At 39.4% G+C, this 23,012-nt stretch overlaps 1 protein-coding gene across 1 annotated transcript in view; it reads left to right on the top strand.

Annotated features, from left to right (window-relative positions):
• Positions 1–23,012, top strand: part of pdlim4.L (PDZ and LIM domain 4 L homeolog) — a 97,231-nt gene that overhangs the window by 56,212 nt on the left and 18,007 nt on the right. Inside the window, 1 exon segment of the mRNA NM_001193409.1 lies at positions 11,030–11,108. Within this exon segment, the coding sequence (NP_001180338.1) occupies positions 11,030–11,108 (79 nt within the window).

The raw sequence follows: 23,012 nt of genomic DNA, 5'->3' as shown, positions 1-23,012 counted from the left end.
ATTTTGAAACATCCCCATGGGCTATTGCCCTTAAGCTTAGATGCAGGGAAAGGGTTGAAAATTAACAGAAAATTCAGCACATCTGCAATCACTTTTCTCAAGAAGCTGAACTCAGATGTCACTTACAGCTTGTGGGAGTACGTCTGTTTATAGCAGTGAGTGCTAGGATAAAGTGTTCTTCAGCCAGCCAAAGTTACATTTTGGCAGAATGCAGTCGCTCAAATAATATAATCAAATAGCTGCTACAATAGATCTTCATTTGCAAGCTAGGCAGGAAAATGGCCACAGAATTGCACCCTTCGAATCGCCAACTTTTCTAAATTAATAACATTTCTACTCTCTAAAGCGGTGTTGGCTTTCTTATTCATTTCATCAGTTTGTTATTCCATGAAAGCTAAAATTAGAGGGAAACATTACACATAGCTATATCTTTTCTCAAAAGTGAAGTTGAATAAAGGAGTGTTGATCATTTTTAGTTATGCTCTTCAATGGATTCCTCGACAGCTCTCTCATTGCCTCTTCACATACACTCATTTGAGACTTTGCCAAGGCTAAATCCCCCTCCTTTCTTCCACCCAACTTTCTCCTAATATTTCTGCCTTCAAACAATCTCTTAATGCACACTTCTTTAGAGAAGCATTCCCTCATTTAGCCTAGCATTCGTTCAAATCAATGGCACAGCTCTCTTTACGGACTCCTTATCCGCACAACTTATGTGGTCTTCTTTTAAATTGTAAGCTCTGTTGATCAGGTCCCTCTTTACATCTGATATTGGTTGTATTTCTGTATGTAGTCTGTATGTTAGATGCTTACACCCTTCTATTGTACGGAATATGTTGCTGCTTTAAAATAGTTCAAAACAGTGCAAAACCCCTTGCAGTTATTGGGCTTATTTATCTACTCTTGTAGTTGGATATACATACTAAGCTCTTTGAATGTCGATCTTAATTCTGGGATGAAGCATTTTTTCCATATGGAAGTAGAAGTTCAAGAAAAACAGAGCACGGGTATTCATGGAGAAACTGGCAAACCATGAAATTATGCAAACCACATAGCATGATCATTCTATTCACCACATTTAAACTGTGCTTATGGGAGATATTAAACCAGTTAACATGGGTAATGCACTGCAGTACAATGCTCCATGTCTACATTAGATTTTCGGGATTTGTGCTCCTTCATGAGGGTATATTTATCAAAGAGTGGCGATAACGATGGGTGCAGTCCGTGAGAGTGAAACTCCGCCACTCTCCATTCATCTCTATGGGATTTTTAAAAAGAGTATTTATCAATGGGTGAAAGTGAAAATTCACCCTATGATAAATATGCCTTTCAAAATCCCATAGAAATGAATGGAGAGTGATGGAATTTCACTGTAGCAGATTGTGGCCATCTCTAACTTCACTCTTTGATAAATATACCCCATCGTGTTTTCTCTTTAGTTCAAGAGCAAAATCATCGTTCTGGCATAAACAATGTAAACTTTATGTTGTCACTATTTATCATTATGATTTGCTTTTTCGAGGACTGTATACTCTGTACTCAAGGCCTGTGAAATGTTTAAGCTTCTGTGAGCCTGAATAATGCTCATAAAATAAACTCCACCTTCTTGGCCATCATGCTGTTGAAATGCATTGTTTCATATATATTTTTCTCTCTAAAAATAACAAGATCTACCCAAGGCAATCAAGACGTTTAAATTTAATTAACTGGCAAAGCCCATTGGACAGTATAAAGTAAGCAGTGCCAAATTTCAAGTAAGTAAACCGTTTTTGTACCGTCTGTCAAAGAGTCCAGATGGTTTTAATAATATTTAGGATAACACAGCAAGTGAGCAATGTGTGTTGACATCCATGTGTCTAAATCACATTAATCACAATAGCACTCACCGTTATAAGCCCTGCTTTCCTTTAGATGAAAAATAATTTCATGTAAAAACGATTATTTGTATTTTGCATAGAAAGAAAGAAAACACCTAAACCACATATTTTCCCTCTGCTTGCATTGTGTTTGACAGACGATTCCCCTGTGCCTTGTATTTCCACTTTTGTGCACTGAACCTTAGATCAGAATGGTTTTTCCTTTTGCCCATTGCTCTGGAACGGTTATTTGGTTTTCTCTTCGTTCATCAAGCATTAGCTAATGTTAAAGCAGCACTAGCTGTTGCAAAACTACAGGTACAGGTATGGGATCAGTTATCCAGAAACCCATTATCCAGAAAGTTCAGAATTGTGTAAGGTTGTCTCCATTATACTCCATTTTATCCAAATAATTTAATAAAAAGTATTTCCTTTTTCTCTGTAATAATAAAGCAGTAGCTTGTACTTGATCTAAACTAAGATATAATTAAACCTTATTGGAAGCAAAACCAACCTATTGGATTTATTTATATGTTTAGGTGATTTTCTAGTAGACTTACAGTATGAAGATTGAAATTACAGAAAGACCGTTATCCAGAAAACCCCAGGTCCTGAGCATTCTGGATAACCAGTCCCATATCTGTACATGGATTCTGGAATAAACAGCTGTGCACCAGAGAAAAGGGTTTTGCCCCTGAAAAAGCCAGCCCTTTTCTGTAAATATGGTGCTAAAAAGAGTGTGTAACGTCTTTGCTGTATGACTGGACTATATGCTTATCACTGCTGCTGTACTGAAAGTACATGTTCCATATTACATCAGGTAGGAAGTGTTTGACATTAGCTGGAGGGGTGAAGGATGGACACACGTCAATCACGTAGTTGAAATTTTCATGTCTTTTCTAAAGTAGATATATTTTTTGTACTGCAGATAAGTAAGCTCAACAAGAAAGGAAGTGTAATGTATAATGTTCAAACAGCCGTGAGACAGGCTTGTTAAAAATAGATTAGATTTTCCAAAAAGGCAACCACGCCAGGACTGCTTGACTGGAAAGTTCCATTTCATGTAGAAATCGTCTTGGAATCAGAAGGAATGCGGCATTCAATTACTGGATAAACAAGGAAGCAACTTCTTTTTTTTTTAGAGAGGGGGATCCAAAATAGAATAAAGATGATGCATCAAATAAGTCAGTTATTGGTACATTAATCACGTTTAGGGATGGGTCAGTTTGCCTGCATTTAAGGAATAAATAAGTGGTAAGTGAAACATTTGTAGTGCTAGGATGCTGTTGTTTATCTGTGGTTTTTGCTGAGGAGGAGATATGCTTCAGCACATTCACTGCAGGATAAACTTTTCAGAAGGCCAAATTAGCTACACTCCTGTGATCCAACATATCGGATCACAATAAAATACAGGCAGGCTGTTGGGACAAGGACCGCATCAATGAGCTGGTGTGTTCCTCACCACAATAAGACTTTTAAGCCTGCCAGATCAACATCTGACTGATTTCCGGCCAGATATCGATTGGGGCGGGCCCCATACATGGTCTGTTAGCAGCTTTTATTGGCCTGTGTATGGCCAGGTTTAGGCTTATATGATCTACAGTATTACAATTAACCCTGTCAACATCTAATTGTTATGAGGGTGGGATCTTAGTGTCAGGTTCTCTGGTGGGCAATAGGAGGCCCAGCCTGACACTGTTCAAAGGTAAAAGTCACCACCATAAAAATTGTAAAATCTGTTTTATGTGCTCTGAGACATCACTGGCATGTCTTGGTGTTGCGTACATAGCCTTTATACATGCCTAAGAGACCACAATATTCAAAACACATTGACACTAAAATAAAATGCCGTTTTCTCATTGGTACCCAGTGGAGTTACTTGCCGTGCCTGTTTGTTATCTGTGCTGATTTCTCTTAAATACATTAATTATACCTAATATCATATCAAAGTAATTTCCTGGAGTAATGGTGCCTGTGTTTGAAGATGTATTAAGGCGACTTCTGGTTGGGATTAGTTAGAATACGGAGGAGGAATATCAGATCCACATTCCTGCTATTTTCCTGTAATCCATTCTCTCTGACTGCCTTTCTAATTATGGTTTGGAGGATGTCTTGAAAAAATTCTTTCAAAAGCTTTGTGGCTACTCATTACTCTTTTTTCCCAGCGCATTTACAACAAATCCATAAGCAGATACCATAATGCAGTGTGCATTGGAGGCAGTCAGTGCCTAAAGGGTTACACATGACTGAAAACAGGGATTGACCCATTATACCAGTTATTCCCATTTAGTACAATTGTCAAGGGGAAAATCTGAATTTGTATTATAGTGTGTTTGTATCTCTTGTTCCATAGCATTTACAAAGCTCCATGAAATTATATTGTGTTTTAGAGCTTTATTTAATAACATATTCATGATTTGAGCACTACATCTAAAATAAACTGAAATAAAACAATTTTTTTAGCTTAAAGGGATACTGTCATGGGAAGTTTTTTTTTTTTTCCAAAATTAATCGGTTAATAGTGCTACTCCTAGAGCATGGCTACTGTAGGAATTTTGCTGCAATGCAATGCCAGCAGAATTTTGCGCTGAAATCAATTTCTCAAAAGAGCAAACAGATTTTTTTATATTCAGTTTTGAAATCTGACATAGGGCTAGACATATTGTATATTTCCCAGCTGCCCCAAGTCATGTGACTTGTGCTCTGTTAAACTTCAATAACTCTTTACTGCAAGTTGGAGTGATATCACCCCCCCCCCCAGCAGCCTAACAACAGAACAATGGGAAGGTAACCAGATAACAGCTCCCTAACACAAGATAACAGCTGCCTGGTAGATCTAAGAACAACACTCAATAGTAAAAACCCATGTCCCACTGAGACACATTCAGTTACATCGAGAAGGAAAAACAGCAGCCTGCCAGAAAGCATTTCTCTCTGAGAGTGCAGGCACAAGTCACATGACCAGGGGCAGCTGGGAAATCGACAGTATGTCTAGCCCCATATCAGATTTCAAAATTGAATATAAAAAAATCTGTTTGCTCTTTTGAGAAATGGATTCCAGTGCAGAATTCTGCTGGAGTAGCACTATTAACTGATGTGTTTTGAAAAAAACATGTTTTCCGATGACAGGATCCCTTTGAGGAGACTATTTTTTTCCAGAAATGATGCAGAATGTTCTGTGATGTGACCTTTGGTGATATCACTAAATACAGATTTCCTGACTTCATGTACTAATCACCCAGAGTCAAGGGTACAGGGCAGGGTGTGCACAGAACACCAAGAGAGCGGCAAGTATAATTGAATCTCTTAGCTATCAAGCCATTTAACTATTATTAAAACAAATACATTTAATTAAATAGCTTTTTTCATGCCTTTAGAAGAGCTTTAAAGCTAAAATAATTACCTAAAGAGATTGACGATTGGGCAACAAAAAGATATATAAGGAGCTTTGTGCTGGGAAATATGGTTTTGCTTCACATATCATTTTTTTAAATGAAGCTGTACAATTCTAGGTCAGAAAAGGGACTACAGTGAAACAGTAATATAGATAAATCACATTGCGGCAAAATTCCTACGGTAGCCATGCTCTAGGAGTTCAATAGCAGCTGGGAGTGAAGGGGTGAAAATGTCATCTCCCTTTAACTATGTAACAGACATGCAGTATATACATTTAAATGTCACAAGATACATTTGTATATGAAAGCTGCTTGTACTTTAACCCTAGTGAAATAAATGGGAAGCACTTTCTGCTTCTGGATGTTTTTGAAATGAGAAAATAATGGCAGCGCTAGTACGTCTATGCTTTATCCCACTCATGGAAAGGTGCCAGTTAGATGATCCAGGCTACACAATGCTCCTCCTTTATGGAGAAATGTGTGGTGGTCTGTTCCAGCAACAAATGGTACAGCACTTAAACTAATGGTACGGAGAACTGTGCTACACTCGCTGAATGCATACATTGCCTCAGATCAGAAAGGAAGCTGCAACTTAAACCTTGTAATATATTTTTGATCACACACAGAAGACCACTGTCTTCTTGCTACATTCTGTCTGTACTTGGCAGTAAGCTGCATTATATTATATTTTTTTTCTGGTTGAGAGGCATATCAGGTGGTCATCGGTGCTTTTTTTGTGCTTTAAGGAGAAAGAAAGTTATGGAAACATTTAATTGCCAATAGATTAGCCACAATAGTGCAAGCTATAACACTATATTTATTCTGCAGAATGCTTTACCATATCTGAGTAAACAGCTCTAGAACCTCTCTCTGTTTGTTTAGGATAGCAGCTGCCATATTAGCTTGGTGTGACATCACTTCCTGCCTGAGTCTCTCCCTGCTCTCTCAGAGCTCTGGGCTCAGATTAGAGCAGGGAGGGGGGGAGAGAGAGGAGCAAACTGAGCATGCTCAAGCCCAAGCCCTGGAGGTTTAAGATGATACAGAAGCCCATGTAAACACAATAGAAGGAAAGAAATGCTGTGCTTCTTTTGATTCAGACAATTCAGAGCAGCATTACTTTGAAGCTTTACTGGTGCATTTATTCTGATAAAGATTACTTAATTTTAGCCTTTACTTCTCCTTTAAGATGCCCGTACTCTTACGATTACAACTGTACAAAAGGTTTTGTATAAATATTTGTATGTGTTTGGTGGTTCGCAGATCCCGACCCCTGTGAATCTTGATCGGTTTTAGAATAGGGAAGGTTTAAAAATTTCATCTGCTGCGGCACCATTTTGACCAGTGTATGGAGCATTGGCCTATGAGGAAGTACAGCTTTTGCCACAACTTCCTGCACTTGAGCTCTTTGCATATACAACAGATAGACTTGTGTGGCCCCTCATACACTCTCTGTCCATTAGGCCCATGGGTCCATTCATGGCTACCTTTACTTACAAGCCTGCTTAGAATTGTTTTGATATATGTTAAACTGTGAAGCGCCATATGCAATGTATACAGAAAGCCATATGCAATGTATACAGAAAGCCTGACTGAGTGGGATCAGAGAGAACGCCTAGTATATTATGTCTTACCTCCGGCACAGTGTAAATAAAGACAATGATTCCGTTTCCCAAGTCCATTCATTATCACCAGTTCAAAATTGAATAGATTTGTAGAGCTATACTCCAGAGAACAGATATTTAGCAACGAAGTAAATAAAGGTCAAGTAAAAAGAGAGTAGGCTGAGGGAGGCTTAGAAGCAAATAGTTGATCTAGTTCTGTTCGGGGGCAAAAGACAATTTGGAAGATTTGTTAATCCTCTGTAGCCTTGTTTTAATCTTATGGTAGTAAAGAAATCCACGGGTTGGGCAGGTTTGGGCTCAGAACCAACCCACTTCCCCTTTTTGCGGTATCATCAGAGGAGTAAATAATGTAAGAGGAATTCGGGGCAGGTTGGAAAGTCAGGGTTGGGTGTGGGTCAGAAATATTCTTTCCTGCCTGTTCTTTCTTTGAGATATTTCAGGAAATATACAGTACAAGAACACTGCAATTCAGTCAAATGTAGAATTAGTACATAATGTATTATTTTGATTAACAATTAGAATTACCCACGACCCTTCTCTGGCTTTTATCTGACAGTTGAAAGGTTCTGTACTAGAGCACACATCAAATCTTTCTTCAGCTTCACTTGCCTACTGTTTCCCTTGTGTTCCAGTGTACAGTGCTGAAATGTGCTCTGTGCAAGCTTTGACTTGTCATGGGAAGCTGCGGGGGCCAGCTCCGATGTGATGGATGAGAAGGCTGCAAGTCCTCCGGAGGAGCAGGCCAATATTCTGTTTACTTTCAGGATAAGCAAAAGCCTATAACAAGCATCAAGAGAGGTTGGCTGGCAGCAGTGCAGCTGCATAGAACAGAGACACTGTTTGAGCACAATGCTAGGGCTCTCTAATTTGACGAGCAACAAGAGCTAATTAAAAACAAATGCTGCGTATCTAGAGGTCATTTCAACCATATGTGATCTTTGACTCCTCAACACTGCTATATGAGTAATTCCTCCGGGTGTGACAGTAACACACTATTCTTCACTTCTCAAAGCAATTTGGCTGCTCATATCTGTCACGTTTGTACAGCCCATCATTTCTTTTCCTGGAAGATCAGGTGGTGGTAAACAATGAAACATTCTAACAAAATACCAAGATTTCTCTCTCCATCATCGTCCATACCAAATTCTCCTTTTTTGTTACCTTACACTGCAGGTTCCTGCCTGTCTGCTGCTCTGTTAAATTAGTCTATTTTCTAGTTCTACTCTAGCATCTAAAATCACACTCAGCACCATATAAATTAACCAATAAAGCTCTCCATTCCTTACATACTTTTTATTATTTTGTATCTGTGTTTGATATCTACACCCTTGTATTGCACAGAACTAATGTACTTGCTTTCAGGCCCTCTCTACATTAGAGATCTGCAGATTCGGGGAGATTAGTCGCCCATCGACAAATCTTCTCTTCTTCAGAGGACTAATCTCCCCGAAATGCCTTCCCGTCGGAAAGAATGTGAATCGCCGGCGGGAAGGCATTTCGGGGAGATTAGTCCCCCGAAGAAGAGATTTGTCGCTGACTTAAGGTGGCCATAGATGCAAAGATCCGCTCGTTTGGCGACATTGCCAAACGAGCCGATCTTTCCCCGATATTCCACTAACGGGCATGGCTATATCGGTGGAAATCTGAACGTTCGGCCCTATGGCCGAAGGGTCGGATTACGATGAGAGCACAATGGGCTCCGGCGGGACAAAATCAAACCTGTCCGATCGACAACCGATCTCTGCCAGATGAAAAATTTTGGGACTCTCCACACAGTCCGAAAATCGTATGAATCCTCGATTCGTACGATAGGATCTTTGCGTCTACGGCCACCTTAATCTCCCCAAATCTGCACATGTGCCACCACCCTAAAATTGTGTTCATTGCTGTGACCACCTTTGTCTGACCTTGTTCTGTTTGTTTTGTCTTTGCTCCATTCTATAGTGCCAGTGAAAGGCTTCCTGGGTTTTAAAATAACATATCATCATGATGATATTAATAACAAGGGAGTGCACCTTTCTATAGTGTATTGCTATTTCAATGCAGACTAAGATCATTACATATCTGAGTATGAGAAAGGTACGGAGATATATTTTCAGGAATTCTCATGCACATGGGATAAACATCTAGCTCACATGCGAAAAGTATTTCAAGATCCTAAGCATTTACATGTTCTTATTAATTTTCAAGCGTAGGTGTTGAATATGGAGTCTTACTGCTATAGTATATTTTTTTTATCAGAAAGATACTCTTTAGTATTCTACAGAAACACTAATGTACCTAACAGCATTTTTCTAGCTATTATATATATATATATATATATACTGAGAGTTCTTACAAATCCTTAAGAATTGATTATGACATTTATTGCAATAACACAATTACTTTTAGGCATTCGTTTCACGTGACAGCCTCATCTCATGCTTCTTATTTCCCCATTATGTTGTAATTACTTGCACCCCTCATATCTCATTGGACACTTTTGCCGCAGTGCTATATAATGTAGAATATCTATGTCCCACAATACCCTTAAGGGTTAGTTCACATGAGGAGATTCGGGGAGATTTTTGAGCCTGGCGACTAATCGCCTCGTCTTCTGAGCGACAATCTCCCCTACTTTAATATAAATTACCTGTAAAAAGATAACGAGTCAATAAACGATATGAGGCATAGCCCTATACAGAACAATCTTTGCAAGTCATATGTAACCCTGTCACTTCCAATGCCTTTTAGTTAGTATACGCATATAGATTACTCACATGTGACTGGTCCGCATCTACCCTCGTGGTGGCCCTCCGTCAGCCGGACTCCGCTCCTGGCACACTGACAACATCCAAAATAGTAGATAGACAGGAGCCGTAATAACCACGGGTAGTGTTAGGATAAAAAAACGTCTTTATTTCCAAGCATCTTTAAAAACACAAACAGGCATGCTCCTGGAGCTGTTTAGCTAAACCATGACGTGTCTAGTCACCTGACGCGTTTCGTTTTAGTTAGTAGCAACGATAGTGCAAGCTCTACAGCACAGGTAAAACCCCAGAGCACTTCTCTTTCCCTCATAAAGTTGGAATTCTATGATTGTTTACTGTGATTGTTGTGTATGACATATGTTTCTATTTCTACTGCACTCACTGCTACACAGTCTCTTGTTCTGTCTCTTTTTCAATTCTGTTTTTTTATAATGCATTCATCTTCTGCGCCCTTTTATGAATCGTTTCATACCAATGGGTGCCTGAGTTTTATAATAAACCTTCTATTTGGTCAGGCCTTTTGATGCCGTAAAACTGTTTAGTGCAATAACATCTAAGATGCATAAGCTTTAAAATCTATGGGATCACTCTCTTTCTTTTCTCTCTTAGAGCTCATTTACCTTTCAGATCCCAAATGGTTTATTTTAAAAGTTACTCCAGTGTGTATACTCCGGTGCTTGATTTACAATGTCTTATTTGCTACTGGCAGTGTACTGGATTAAAATAAATACTTTAAAAAAATCTATGGGGCCTGACATAAAAAAAACCTCAGGACATGTGCTCTAAAAGGTAAACAGGGTTAGGGTTAATGCATTCATAAATGGCTAGTCTGTTCCCTTAGAAATAAAAGCTGTACATTGTAGACACATTTGGCATGCATCTGTAAACTGACACTTTATCTGCCAAAAATACACAAGATCCCCAAATCCACTCCAATACAGTAAACATCTTGCATTCTTGGCAACAAGTACAATTAAGATGGCCAAGAAGCTTGCAGACAAATTTGCACCTGGACATGGGTTACAAAAACCTGTGAAAATGTGGTTTTGTCCACTCTTTGTTCTTAGTGATTTGTCATTTAATAAGAGTTTAATTAGAAGGGTGCATGCGTATGGCCATTGCACAGGTGGGGCATGCAGCTCGTGGAACTTTTTGGTTATATTTTCAATTAGATTTGATGCAAGCAAAAATCTAAATCCAACCAAATGTCCAAGGCAATTTGAGTGACCAGTGTTTTGAGAAACATTCAGCTGCCAGTAATGGTTTCTTTTTTTATCTTAATGTTTGTTAAAAAAAAAACAACAAATCATTCCGCAGGGCTGCTTTAAAAAATAGGGGACATTTTATCATAAGAATTGATGAATTCTGTTACTATTTGGTGACTGACTGTCTTTTTATTACAGACGTGATGCGAAGACCTTGTTAAATGAAGAAGAACTGAAAAGGCAGCAGCGAAAATATAGTTTGGAGGCAGAATTGCAGGTAAGAGCCAGACTGGAAAAAAAAGCCTTAATATGCATTACAGAGGAATATGTAAGTAAAAATAACAGTTTCAGTCAATGGTAAGCCAATAAGCAGGAACTTTGTCAGGGGCTAGCATACTTATCATTAACAATTCCTCATCCTTAGGCTGCCATTAGCTAAGCAGGAATGTATTTTGGCTGAGCCTACACTTGAGAAAGGAAAATAAGTGCTGTTCTTGGGGAAGGTATGGAAAGGTGTTTGGTTTAGTTTGACACTAGGCAGAAGGATGAAACCGGTCGAATTGAGCTATAGAATGTTGCCAACCACACACAATAATTATGGGAGCATTAGTATTAAATGAAGAAGGAAAAGGCATTTCATTGTGAATTCTGACCGCCAAGAAAATAAGCAAATAAATACAAACTGTTCTATACCACAGGGCAATCCCTTTGTTTGTTTGATGCCTTTGTTTGGGGATAATGCTCTTCAGCCAGACTAATATCTTCTCTGTCTAACAAATATTGTCTGCAAGTTATAATTGAATGGAAAACATGCCCTGTTTATATGCAAATTAAGAAAAATGGAAGATACAGATTCCTTGTAAACATGGTAAGTTTTCTTTTCAATGGCACGCATTTTAAATCATTTCCATTGCTAGTGTAGTACATATACTTTTGCTAAGGCTGTTCCGCTACTCTGAACATCCTACTGCTCTCCTGGAGATTGCATCTAATAGCGAGAAGATCACAATAAAAATATTTATTCCCTTTGTATTTATTTTAAATCATGTTGGTATTAACATTTTAGTGTGCAGCTAATTGTTAGCAAAGAACATGTCTCTTTGTTATTACCCATTTGATCATACATACTGTACATGTTTGCTTTGTATATTACTCTTGCTGGGAAATGGCTCCCATTCATATATAAATGCAAATAAAAAGAACGTTTCATGCTCACATCAAGCAACGACGACAAAAGTTTGTTAGTTTGGGGAAAAATAAACAGCATATATTCCTTATTATGAGTTATATGGGCACAGTTAATCATACCTGGCACTCAACACACTTATTCGGGTAGAAATAGTTTACCCAGCACTGTATGTTGGTGGTCCAGGTCTTAGTAAGTCATATTCAGCCCAGCAGCAATGTACACAGTTATTCAGACACTGTTATTGATGCTCAGAGCTCTACCCCAGTTATTCAGGCACAGAGAGTTCCGGATTTCTTCCAACCACTGTGGTTTCATTTTGGCTTTTGCTGGAGACCAACACATATGCAGAGAGTTCTTTTCCTTGTGAAGAGGACCAAGCACAGCCACAGATGGGAAACAGACCATCACTGGAAAGCATAATTGCAAGGATGATACGATGTCTGGAACGATGCATTGAAGAACAAGCATGTCTCTTCTTTAAATTAACAAAGATATAATTAACTTGATTACATCTATATTTAACTTCTTCTGGTTTGCTATGATTTCTATAAATTTGGAGTCTAAATAGCTTTTTGGGGTGTTTTTTGTGATTAAAACCTTGACGAGGGACTAGAGTTTGTTGAAACAATTGTAACCTAAAACCTTTACACCTTTGAGGTGACACAATGGCAAGGACTTAAACTGTGAAACTAGTCAGCCATTTTGGATGTGGAACTGCCCATGTGATTTTTTTTATCGTCCAGTAGCTGTTAGGGGCTCCAGCTATAATTCTCACATGCAGGAGACACATTATAAACAAGTAAGGCTTGGGGGCCTAGGTATCTCTATTGCCATATGCTTTTGGAATCTGTTTCTTCTGGCTTGTAGCTGGTAACGTAGACTAACCTGCTACAACATTCCCTTGAGGTAGCCTTCAAAAGATTCTTAACTGGCCTGCCTCATATGGGACCTTTGATTTAACTCGTTCTAAAATGTCAATTCCAGAGCAATAAAATGCCACACAAATTAAAATATCTAATCTATGTCGGACACGATTAAGACGGCTAAATATTTGACTTCTTTTTTTGCATTCAAAATTGCCCTTGTACGAAGTACACTACTGGGCATATTTATTATGCTGTGTAAAATGAAATTCGTCTGGAAAAAACGGTGTAAAAAGCTGTGTAAAATAAATGAGTTTATCAAGGTGTGTTTTATTTTATGCCATGCGAATGCCAGATTTGGGATTTTATATTGCTTCAGTCCTTTGTAAGTAAGTGCCATCGTTTTTTTACACGGTGATGTGTGGCAAATTATCCTGACGTTTTTTACACCACATAATAAATCTGCCCCTACATGTCCAAAATGATCTAGACACCCAACATCTCATATTAAAACCAAGGTTATTTTTGCTAAGTCATGCCTCTGTTTACACAAATAACAGCCTCTACTGTACTGGGAAGGCTTTCAACTAGATGTTTGCATTGGTTCCCATACCTCCCAACATTAAGGAAATAGAAAGACGGACAAAAAGATTCGAAAAAAAGATTTGAAAATATACAAATGTGTCCAATAGAAAAAAAGGGGAGGTAAAAAGTTATTTCCAATGTGCCTTTTATTGCTTCTATCAGTGGCGTAACTACTGGGGGAGCAGGAGGTGCGATTGGGCCAGGGCCCGCACCCCCTCTGGGCCCCCCCAGCAGCTCGCTCGCCACTCACTTCTAAGGGAAATGCGGCCGTAAATGCGGCTGTTTACGGCCGTACGGAGGGGGGCGGGCCCGCTGCACGTCCCGCGCCAGGGCCTGTCCCCCTCTAGTTACGTCTCTGGCTTCTATACATACAAAATTTGGCAGGTTATGAAACGGGCTCATTTATCAACACTGGGCAAATTTGCCCATGGGCAGGTACCAATAGCAACCTATCAGTGATTAGCTTTTTAAAGACAGCTGCAAGTATAACAATGGAAGCAGCAATCTGATTGGTTGCCATGCGTTACTGCCCATGGGCAAATTCGCCCAGTGTTGATAAATGACCCTCATTTGTGGTTTTTATGTTATTACAGTTTTGGTAATGAAGGTGAATTGCCCTTTAAGCTGCAAGACACAATTTCCCCAAGAAACCTGCTTATCTTAAATTGTTACAATTGTTTCTTTGCTTATCTTAAATTGTTACAAATGTATCAAAGTGCTCCTGCCACGTATTCTGGGCTCTCTGCCAAAAGCCAATTAAGTTTTATAAACATATCTTTTTCTGGCTGTGCAGGAAATCAAAGAGAAAGTGGGGACATTTCAGCAACAATAGGACTGCTAGCTGAGCTGTAAAAAATCGGCACTGTCCCACGAAAAACATTAGTTAAATTTGGCCCTTATGGGCGATAAGTTTTTGTGTAGTCTGTCACTTTGCGACTGAACTGTTGTTGCTGCTTGAGGTTTCCACTTCCCAGCTGAGCAGTTACCAAAGAGATAATACAAACTGCCCCATTTGTCCTTATTTTCCCTACTGTTATATACACCATTAGCTTTTTCCAGACAAACTCCAGATAAACTCCAGACAGAAAGCAGTTTGGAGTTTACTGCCCATGGTTTGCATTTTCCATGCATTTCATCTATGAAATGTTTGACTAGAATGAGACAGCACTCTTACATGCAGAACCTCGTAGCAAAGAAAAAGGGAGCTGTGTTCCATGCACTTTAATAGCCTTGGTGACATCATGAGTTGGCAAGTGGTTGCATTCACTCACCTCTCGAGAACGCCACGTTCTTTGTTAGAGAGCTGACTCGGTGCTACTGGTAGAGTCATTTAAACCAACCACAAAGTTTTAAGACTAAGCATTTTCAGGTCACATATCACTTCGTCTGGGTTTTCCTGACATTCAAAGGGTCAGATTACTGCTTGTGTGCATAAGGCACATGCTATTACATGCTCACTGACTACATTATGGCTGCACTGTTCTGCGCCGTGCGTGACCTGAAGCCATAGCAGCATGTAATTGATTTAGAACAAATTAGGTTTGTGTTGTTAAGTGACTTGTGACATGAACATTTCGTTAAACCATTTCCTGGGGCTCAGAATTAAAAGATGAGCTTTTTCCAACCAAAAATTTAGTTTTTCCAATTTTTTTTTCTTTTCCTCCCTCATTTTATACTTTCCAACTCCACCCCAACTGACAGCCAGTCTGTCATACATGCAGACTGGCCAAATGGGATTCTTTAAGTCTTCTTAAGGGTTATTTCACACAGGGCGTTTTGGGGAGATTTGGTCGCCAAACGCCTTCCCTGTTCCTGCGCCAGCTAAAATGAAAAAATGCCAGCACTAATTACACAGGGCAATTTGTTTTCCAAAGGCATTTGGGGAGATTGGTCGCCACAAAAACGAGGCGATTAGACGCCAGGCGATCAAATCTCCCCAAAACGCCCTGTGTGAACTAACCCTAAAGGGGAAAAATACTCTCTAGTTTAGTGCTATAAGAGTAAGCAAAACTGGCACAAGAAAGTATTTAATCATTATCTAGCCAGGGTTTTTTAATATTGGAATGTGAGTTCTGCATTTTGCGCTATCACACCACCGTAACATGCCCTATTATCTTGGCGCCTTTGGTTTTACATCGCCTGGAAGCCCTTGCACCTGTTTGGGTTGTTCTTGCCATCAAAGGATGGATTGTTAAACATTCCCTGGCAGGTATCTCCGCTATCAAATATTCCTAGCATGCGGCTAAATACCCTATTTTATGGCTTCAACAAAAGAGGCAGTTAGGAAACTAATTGAGAGCCAGTTATAATATTTGGAGTGATGAAATACAGATTGTTCCTACCAGTTAGCTCAGTGCGGATGCGTGACGGATCCCTATTATTGCTGGCAGGGGAGTGCTCTACAAATTGTTCCTGTTCCAATTGTTAACCCCTGAAAGCCGTAACAAAGGCATTTTATAGATTGTTTCACATGTACGTTTTATGACCACTTTGTTAAAAAGGTTTATATATAATAAAAGGTATGCAATGTAAACTCATATGCAACTACAAAGCCCTGGAATATACATTAACAAGATAATTAAATTCCTCATTAAGGTAAACTGATAATAGCTACAGTTTGTGGCATTTGAACAAGCATGTTTGTATAGGCTCCAGCAATGGTTTGTTAATGCCTTTAGGCTTAGGCCACACGGCGCGATTTCGCCGCGATTCTGCGCTGGGCGAGTTGCGAGTTGCGAGTCGCTGCGGTTTTTAAGCCGAAATAGCTTTGCTAACTTTGGCGCTGGCGTCAATGCAAATCGCGGCGAAATCGCTGCGCTAATTCACACGCGGCGATTCTTTTTCTACTGTCGCCCGGAAACGCCCAGCGAGGCAACTTCGGGCGACAATAGAAAACGAATCGCCGCGTGTGAATTAGCGCAGTGATTTCGCCGCGATTTGCATTGACGCCAGCGCCAAAGTTAACAAAGCTATTTCGGCTTAAAAACCGCAGCGACTCGCAACTCGCAACTCGCCCAGCGCAGAATCGCGGCGAAATCGCGCCGTGTGGCCCTACCCTCAGGAGTGTCCCTAACTAAATCTGTTAATTAGTGGGGGGGGGGAAGCAATCTATACAAGCCTGCTAGGGCTGGAGAAATTCAACTCATCCAGTGAATTATAATTTAGTTCTTGAATAAAATGCCAGGTTCTTTGTGAGACTTCCTGGCACATTGTAATAAGAGACTCTCTGGTCTTGGTTCTGTGTGAGACTCTCAGACAAGTTTTATGATACTCTCTGTTCCTGGTTCTTTGTGAGACTCCCTGGGACACTTGTGTATGTTTGGTTGGCTTGTTTATTAGACTCTCTAATATGTACCGTACAGAAAAGAAATGGTTCCTATTTCCCATGCAGCCTGCAGGCCACCCATAATCATTATCACACTCTGATCTGTGCACCCTGGTGTGATGTCCTCTCTCTCAGATGTGGGGCAATTCAGTATGAAACAAAAGACAAACAGTATAACATATCTGTTTTATTAACCGGAAAAATCAAGCGTTGCAGTCGTGTTTATGTAACCTCCTGCACACAGGCTGTGAATGCAGAGGAATGATTGTGCTGGAATGGGAATAGTCCGGTTTTTAAAGCGTTATGCATTTTATTTATTTTTTTTCTCTACCCTTTGATGGCTCAGAGACTCACTGCTGCCTTGTTAAACGAATGTCTGCATTTGCTTTTGTTAGAACACTTTTTCTGTAACAATCATGGCAGGCTGTACACATTATTTCATTAGGAGGCACATTTATTAAAAGGTCAAATTACGAATTCATGCAAATTTTTTATAACTCTATAAATATACTCGAAATTCGATTGGGGGGTTATTTAATAAAAAAATAGAATATCTAAAACTCGGAACTATATTAACGAACCGAAAACTGGAATCTAATTAAATTTGACGCAAAAAACAGTTATTAACATCTTCAAATTAGTCACTGGACCTCTCCCACTTATACATGAACTCGGCAGTTTTTAGATGGCGAATAGTTGAATTCGAATTTTTAAAGGGCCAAGGCTTGATAAATCTTTCAAGTTAGAATCTAATTTGGATTATTCACAATTTGAATTTGAGAGTTCTGACCATAAAAAATGAGAGAATTCGAATTTTCAATTCAACCCTTAAAGGGCATGTAAAGTCTAAAATAGAATAAGGCTAGAAATGCTGGATTTTGTATACTAAATATAAACATGAACTTACTGCACCACAAGCTTAATCAAACAAATGATTTATGCTTTCAAAGTTGGCTACAGGGGGTCACCATCTTATAACTTTATTTTACATCTTTGCAAGACTAAGACTGGGCACATGCTCAGTGTGTTCTAGACTGCTTAGGGATTGTCATAAACAAAGCTGCTTGAGTTCTGCATGGCTGGGAAGTAAGGCCGGGGCTCCCCCTGCTGTTCATAAGTATGATTGTTTCCCTGCTCAGCAGTTAGGGACCATCTGACAATTCCTATCCACAGCAGTAAACGAAGGGAGAATTTCACTGCATTCACTCAGGTTTCTTTTAAAAACGGTACACATTTTTTGATTAAAGTATATTGGATATTGGTTTCTTTTTCATTAAAGAAAGTAAAAATGGGATCTTATTTTTTTGCCTTTACATGCCCTTTAATAAATCTGCCCCTTAGTATGTAATTGTGCTGGGAGTCTAGGTTTATTAATAAACCCCCTCCCCCATATAGTGGCCTTAGTTCAATAGAATGGCACCATAGCATTTGCCTTAAAGTGGACCTGTCCCAGACATAAAAATCTGTATAATAAAAGTCCTTTTCAAAGTAAACATAAAATCCAAATTCTTTTTTTTATTAAAGCGTTCATAGCTGTTGTAAACTCATTGAAAAATCTCAGCTGTCAATCAAATATTGCCTGCCCCTTCTCTATGCCTTAGGCATAGAGGCGGCAAGCAATTATTTTCACTTCCTAGATGTCACTCCCCACATTCCTCCAGTTCTCTTAATCATTTACCATATATACTCGAGTATAAGCCGAGTTTTTCAGCCCCCAAAATATGCTGAAAAACTCTACCTCGGCTTATACTCGGGTCAAGCGCAAAAACGGTCGCCGGCGTCTAAGAATATACTCGAGTATATACGGTAATTGTATAGCCAGTGCATGGGGATGGGCATCAGGTCCTCCATTCTGGTGCACAAACAAGATTCAGAAACACTACTATAGTTCATATAAACAAGCTGCTGTGTAGCAATGGCGGAAATTGAAAAAAGGCTATATGGCACAGGTTAAATAGTGGATAACAGTATCACCGTTGTGCTCTACAGAGCTTATCTGCTGTGTAACCTGAGCCTTTTCTCATTTGAATGGCTGCCCCATTGCTACACATCAGCTTATTTATATAAACAATAGTAGAGTTTTGAAGCAAACACACCAGTTTTACCAGTGCAGGGAAATACTACATTATATTTTTATTACTTAAAAACATTTTCATTTTGTGAATGTGTGATGTTCCTTTAATGTATTAATTTTGCGCAGTTGGGCTGTATAGAGATCAGGGCTTCGTGCAGTGCAAATGGTGGCCCAGCTGTGATAGAGAGAGATGTACAGATATGATTCTCAACCCGCCAGCTTGTAGATATCTTCATGATAGGAAAAGATGCAAGCAGCTGTCATACTAACTTTAATCGCTGTGCAACAATAGGCATTTTTGTGCCTGTGATCTTCCCAGGAAAAAACTGTGGGATCAAAACAGCTTGTACATGCTTGCAGCTGCTTTATTGTACCCTGTGGGAAGCAGGGCACCTATGGCTCACTGTATCATTTATACAGCAGGTGTCCCAAGAGAACACAGATTCCCATGTTCTATTAGAATATTCCCTGCCGTTTCATAGGAATTGTACTTCCTACACTAGGACATGTGCCAAGCTTGCCAGTGTGATATACAGGAATCTTTGTATATCTCCCAGTAAGTTTACTGGCAACACATTACAGACATCCTCTGGGTAAATCACCTTTCACATCTAACTTCTACTGCAGTGATCGAAAAAGAAAAAAGCAATTAAATGCTGCAATTTAGAAGGCTTGTCACAAGGGCCATAGTTACTGGGATATAGCCCCCAGTTCTAAGGGCACATATATCAAAAACAGAAAAATATCCCAAAACTCTATAATTAGAGAAAAAATAGAGAAAATTGATTAAAAAAGCTATTTTTTTTTTTTACATTGAGTTAAAAGAATAGGCATACAGACCAACTGGTATTCCGCCTTACACGTTTCATACCCTCTGGTACTTAATCATAGGCATGCCTATGATCTACTGCAGTAATCCAACCAGTGGCTCATGGGCAACATCTTGCTCACCAAATCTTTCGATGTTGCTCCCAGTGGCCTCAAAGCAGGTGCTTATTTTTGAATTCCAGGCTTGGAGGCAAGTTTGTTTGCATAAACAGAGCCTCCTGTAGGCTGTCAGCCAACATAGAGGCTACCAAATGGCCAATCACAGCCCTTATTTTGCACCACCCAGGAACATTTTTCATGCTTATGTTGTTTCCTTACATCTGAATGCTGTTCACAGGTAAAGGTTGGGGACCTCTGTTCTACTGTATTGCTGAAATGTAAGGCTCGATTTGCACAGACTTCACCCCATACAACAACACTTTGGGGGGCTGATTATTATATTGATGCTAAATTGCAGCTGTTCAGTTACCAGTAGCTACCAATATGAGTTTTGCCTACATTTTCTAACTTGTAGTAGTCTGAAGAAAACAATTGGCTGATTGGATTTTATAGTCTACTGCACTGCAATTTAACCTGTATGTGTACGTGAATGAGTCCCTGTTACTGCTTCCTACTACTGGGCAGGGGCTAGCCCAATGATCTATAGCAGTGGTGCCCAAAAGGTAGACCGTTATCTACGAGTAGACCTCTAGCCAGTGATCACTAGATCTCGAAATACTGTCAACAAACAGCTTGTAAAAATCACCCTCCTGTTTCATTCAGATATTTATTATGTTACATTTATTACAGTTATATAAGAAATAGTGGTTTGATAAACATAGGAATATACATATTCTTATAAATCAATACTTAAGTAATATTTTCCATGGAACAGAATGCTAACAATAATCTTTTATAGATGTAGATCATAATAGGACAACCTCACATTCGTAAATTATGGGCACTCCTGATCTATAGTGAGCTCCCCCTGTTAGACTTGTTAGTAACTCAGACACTAAAGCCAATGGAGGGTGGAGTAGGGTGTCAACTTTGCACACTGCCTCCCTTTAACAACTGAGCCCACGCATCACAAAAGCTGCATAAGAAAATGGAAACATTATTTGGAAAGTCTTCACTAATCTGTGCCTTTGAACTGTGGATTTTGTGTTATGAATTCCTTCATGCTTATGTGCAACGCAATGTTTTATGGTCATTATTTATGGGGCTGATGGAATGCAAAGAGCTGGAAGCAACTTTATAATTAGAGGAAAGATGAAACCTACCTATTTAGTAGTTGAGAAAGCAGTGGGTGGATAAGGGATGCTGTTACCATGACTTAACAGTAGGCCAGTAGGCATATACTGAGCTTTAATCCACTGTCAGCTTGAAAGTCAGTGTTTTTAACTTTGTTTTACATACATCTAAGTAAGGAATTTCCATAACAGACATGGTCGTAATATATATTTTTTTTGTTCCTTTGAATGACGTAAATCACAAAAGCTAGAAACTAAGCTGAATGCAATGTGGCACAAATGAAATGCTTCTCACAGGGAGAAATGGCACACCAGCAACACAGAATAACTTCACACCTGCTTTTTCATTTAGGAACTAGCGACTCAGTTTGATCAAATGATTAGAACTATTCTTGCCATAGCAGGAGAGAGAGAGAGAGGTTGGTTGGTGCATGTTCAGGTGATGCTGTTCCTAGGAAAGCCGCTCTATCTTTCTTAGGCTCTTAGAAAAAGCTGTCAGTGAAAGTCGGGTAGTTCTGCTGCATCCAAGGGGAGCCATCAAAGAGATTACTCATGTGAGCTTTTACCAACATAGAAATTAAAAGTCTTTATCAAGGGATCTTGTGTGGGTCGGATTCACATAGAAGGCACCCTAGACCCGCTGTTGTTTGTCACCCCCGATCCCTCCCTTTTATTCACTCAAATTTTCATCATTGATGCAATGGGGATTGCCACATGGGAGATTTAAAAAAGGATCATATCTCCTGCTCCCCAGTGTTTCTGAACCAATGTGGGTGTGGTTGGCAGCACACCGACCCCTAAAATTCTGCTGCCCTGGGCCCGAGCCTTGGTGGCCTCTCCACAAATCCGGGGCTGGATCTTGCACTGTAGCAACTAGACCGAAGTGAAGGATTGCTGGGTAAAATAAAAAGATGGGTTTGTATTGGATCTCTTGTTCAAATTCTGTTTTGTTATTACAGGTATGCAATCTTTTATCAGGAAACCTTTTATTCAAAAACCTGTAACACAAGAATAAAATTTACAATAGAGTCCGATTTAAACAAATAAGAGGGCTCACTTATACATACTGGGTAAATTTGTATCTGTGCAGTAATCCATCAAAACCAATCAGTGATGAGCTTCTTTCAATCAACTGCAGGTAGAACACCAAAAGTGAACATCTCATTGGTTGCTATGGCTTATTGCCCATGTGCAAATTTGCCCAGTGTTTAATAAATGATTCCAAATACAGTTATGGGACCTGTTGTCCAGAATGCTCGGGACCTGGGGGTTTTAGATAACCGATCTTTCTTGGATTTTCACCATAAGTCTACTAGAAAATCATATAGACATTAGATAAATACAATAGGCTGGTTTTGCTTCCAATACGCATTAATTATATCATAGTTTGGATCAAGTACAATGTACTGTTTTAATAATGCAGAGAAAAGGGAAATAATTTTTTAAATTTTGGATTATTTGGATTAAATGGAGTCTATGAGACACGGCCTTTCAGTAATTTGGAGCTTTCTGGACAACTGGTTTCAGGATAACGGATCCCATACCTGTACCTGCTCTAAGACTGTACATTGTACTTGATACCTAAGCTTGTGTATATCCTTGCTGATGAGAATATTGTTGGGTTATCCAGACAATCTCGCATTCCAAGTAGATCCCCTAAGCTTACACTGCTTATATACATCTTTCTGTGGAAAAAAGGACAATGTGATTTATTTGCTGCCTGAAGTGATCAAACCCCCCCCCCCCGTCCCTTCATATTACAGAGGACTAGCCAGCCCAGTGGCTATTTCATTTACTTCTGAAGGCTGCAGTTTTGCCCAGGAAGGCTCTTACAAGCTTATTTTACTCTCATGGTCCCCGAGAGACTCCAAATGATGTCTGATAGTTCGTGGGTATTCCAATAAATGCTCTGCTTGAATACATTTAATGAAGCTGGCATCTACTTATTGGAAAATGTCATTCAGATGGTACTGCATTTCTATACAGGCTTGTTAAAATGCTGCTACATTAGCACAGAGTCAATTAGTTCAGAAGTGATATCCTTCATATTTCTGGAAAGTTTGGAAATGGCATGATTGATATTTC

The sequence above is a fragment of the Xenopus laevis genome, chromosome 3L, assembly GCF_017654675.1.
Source record: "Xenopus laevis strain J_2021 chromosome 3L, Xenopus_laevis_v10.1, whole genome shotgun sequence".
Lineage (NCBI taxonomy): Eukaryota > Metazoa > Chordata > Amphibia > Anura > Pipidae > Xenopus > Xenopus laevis.
The sequence above is the reverse complement of the archived record's forward strand: the minus strand, read 5'-3'. Positions and strand labels throughout refer to the sequence as shown.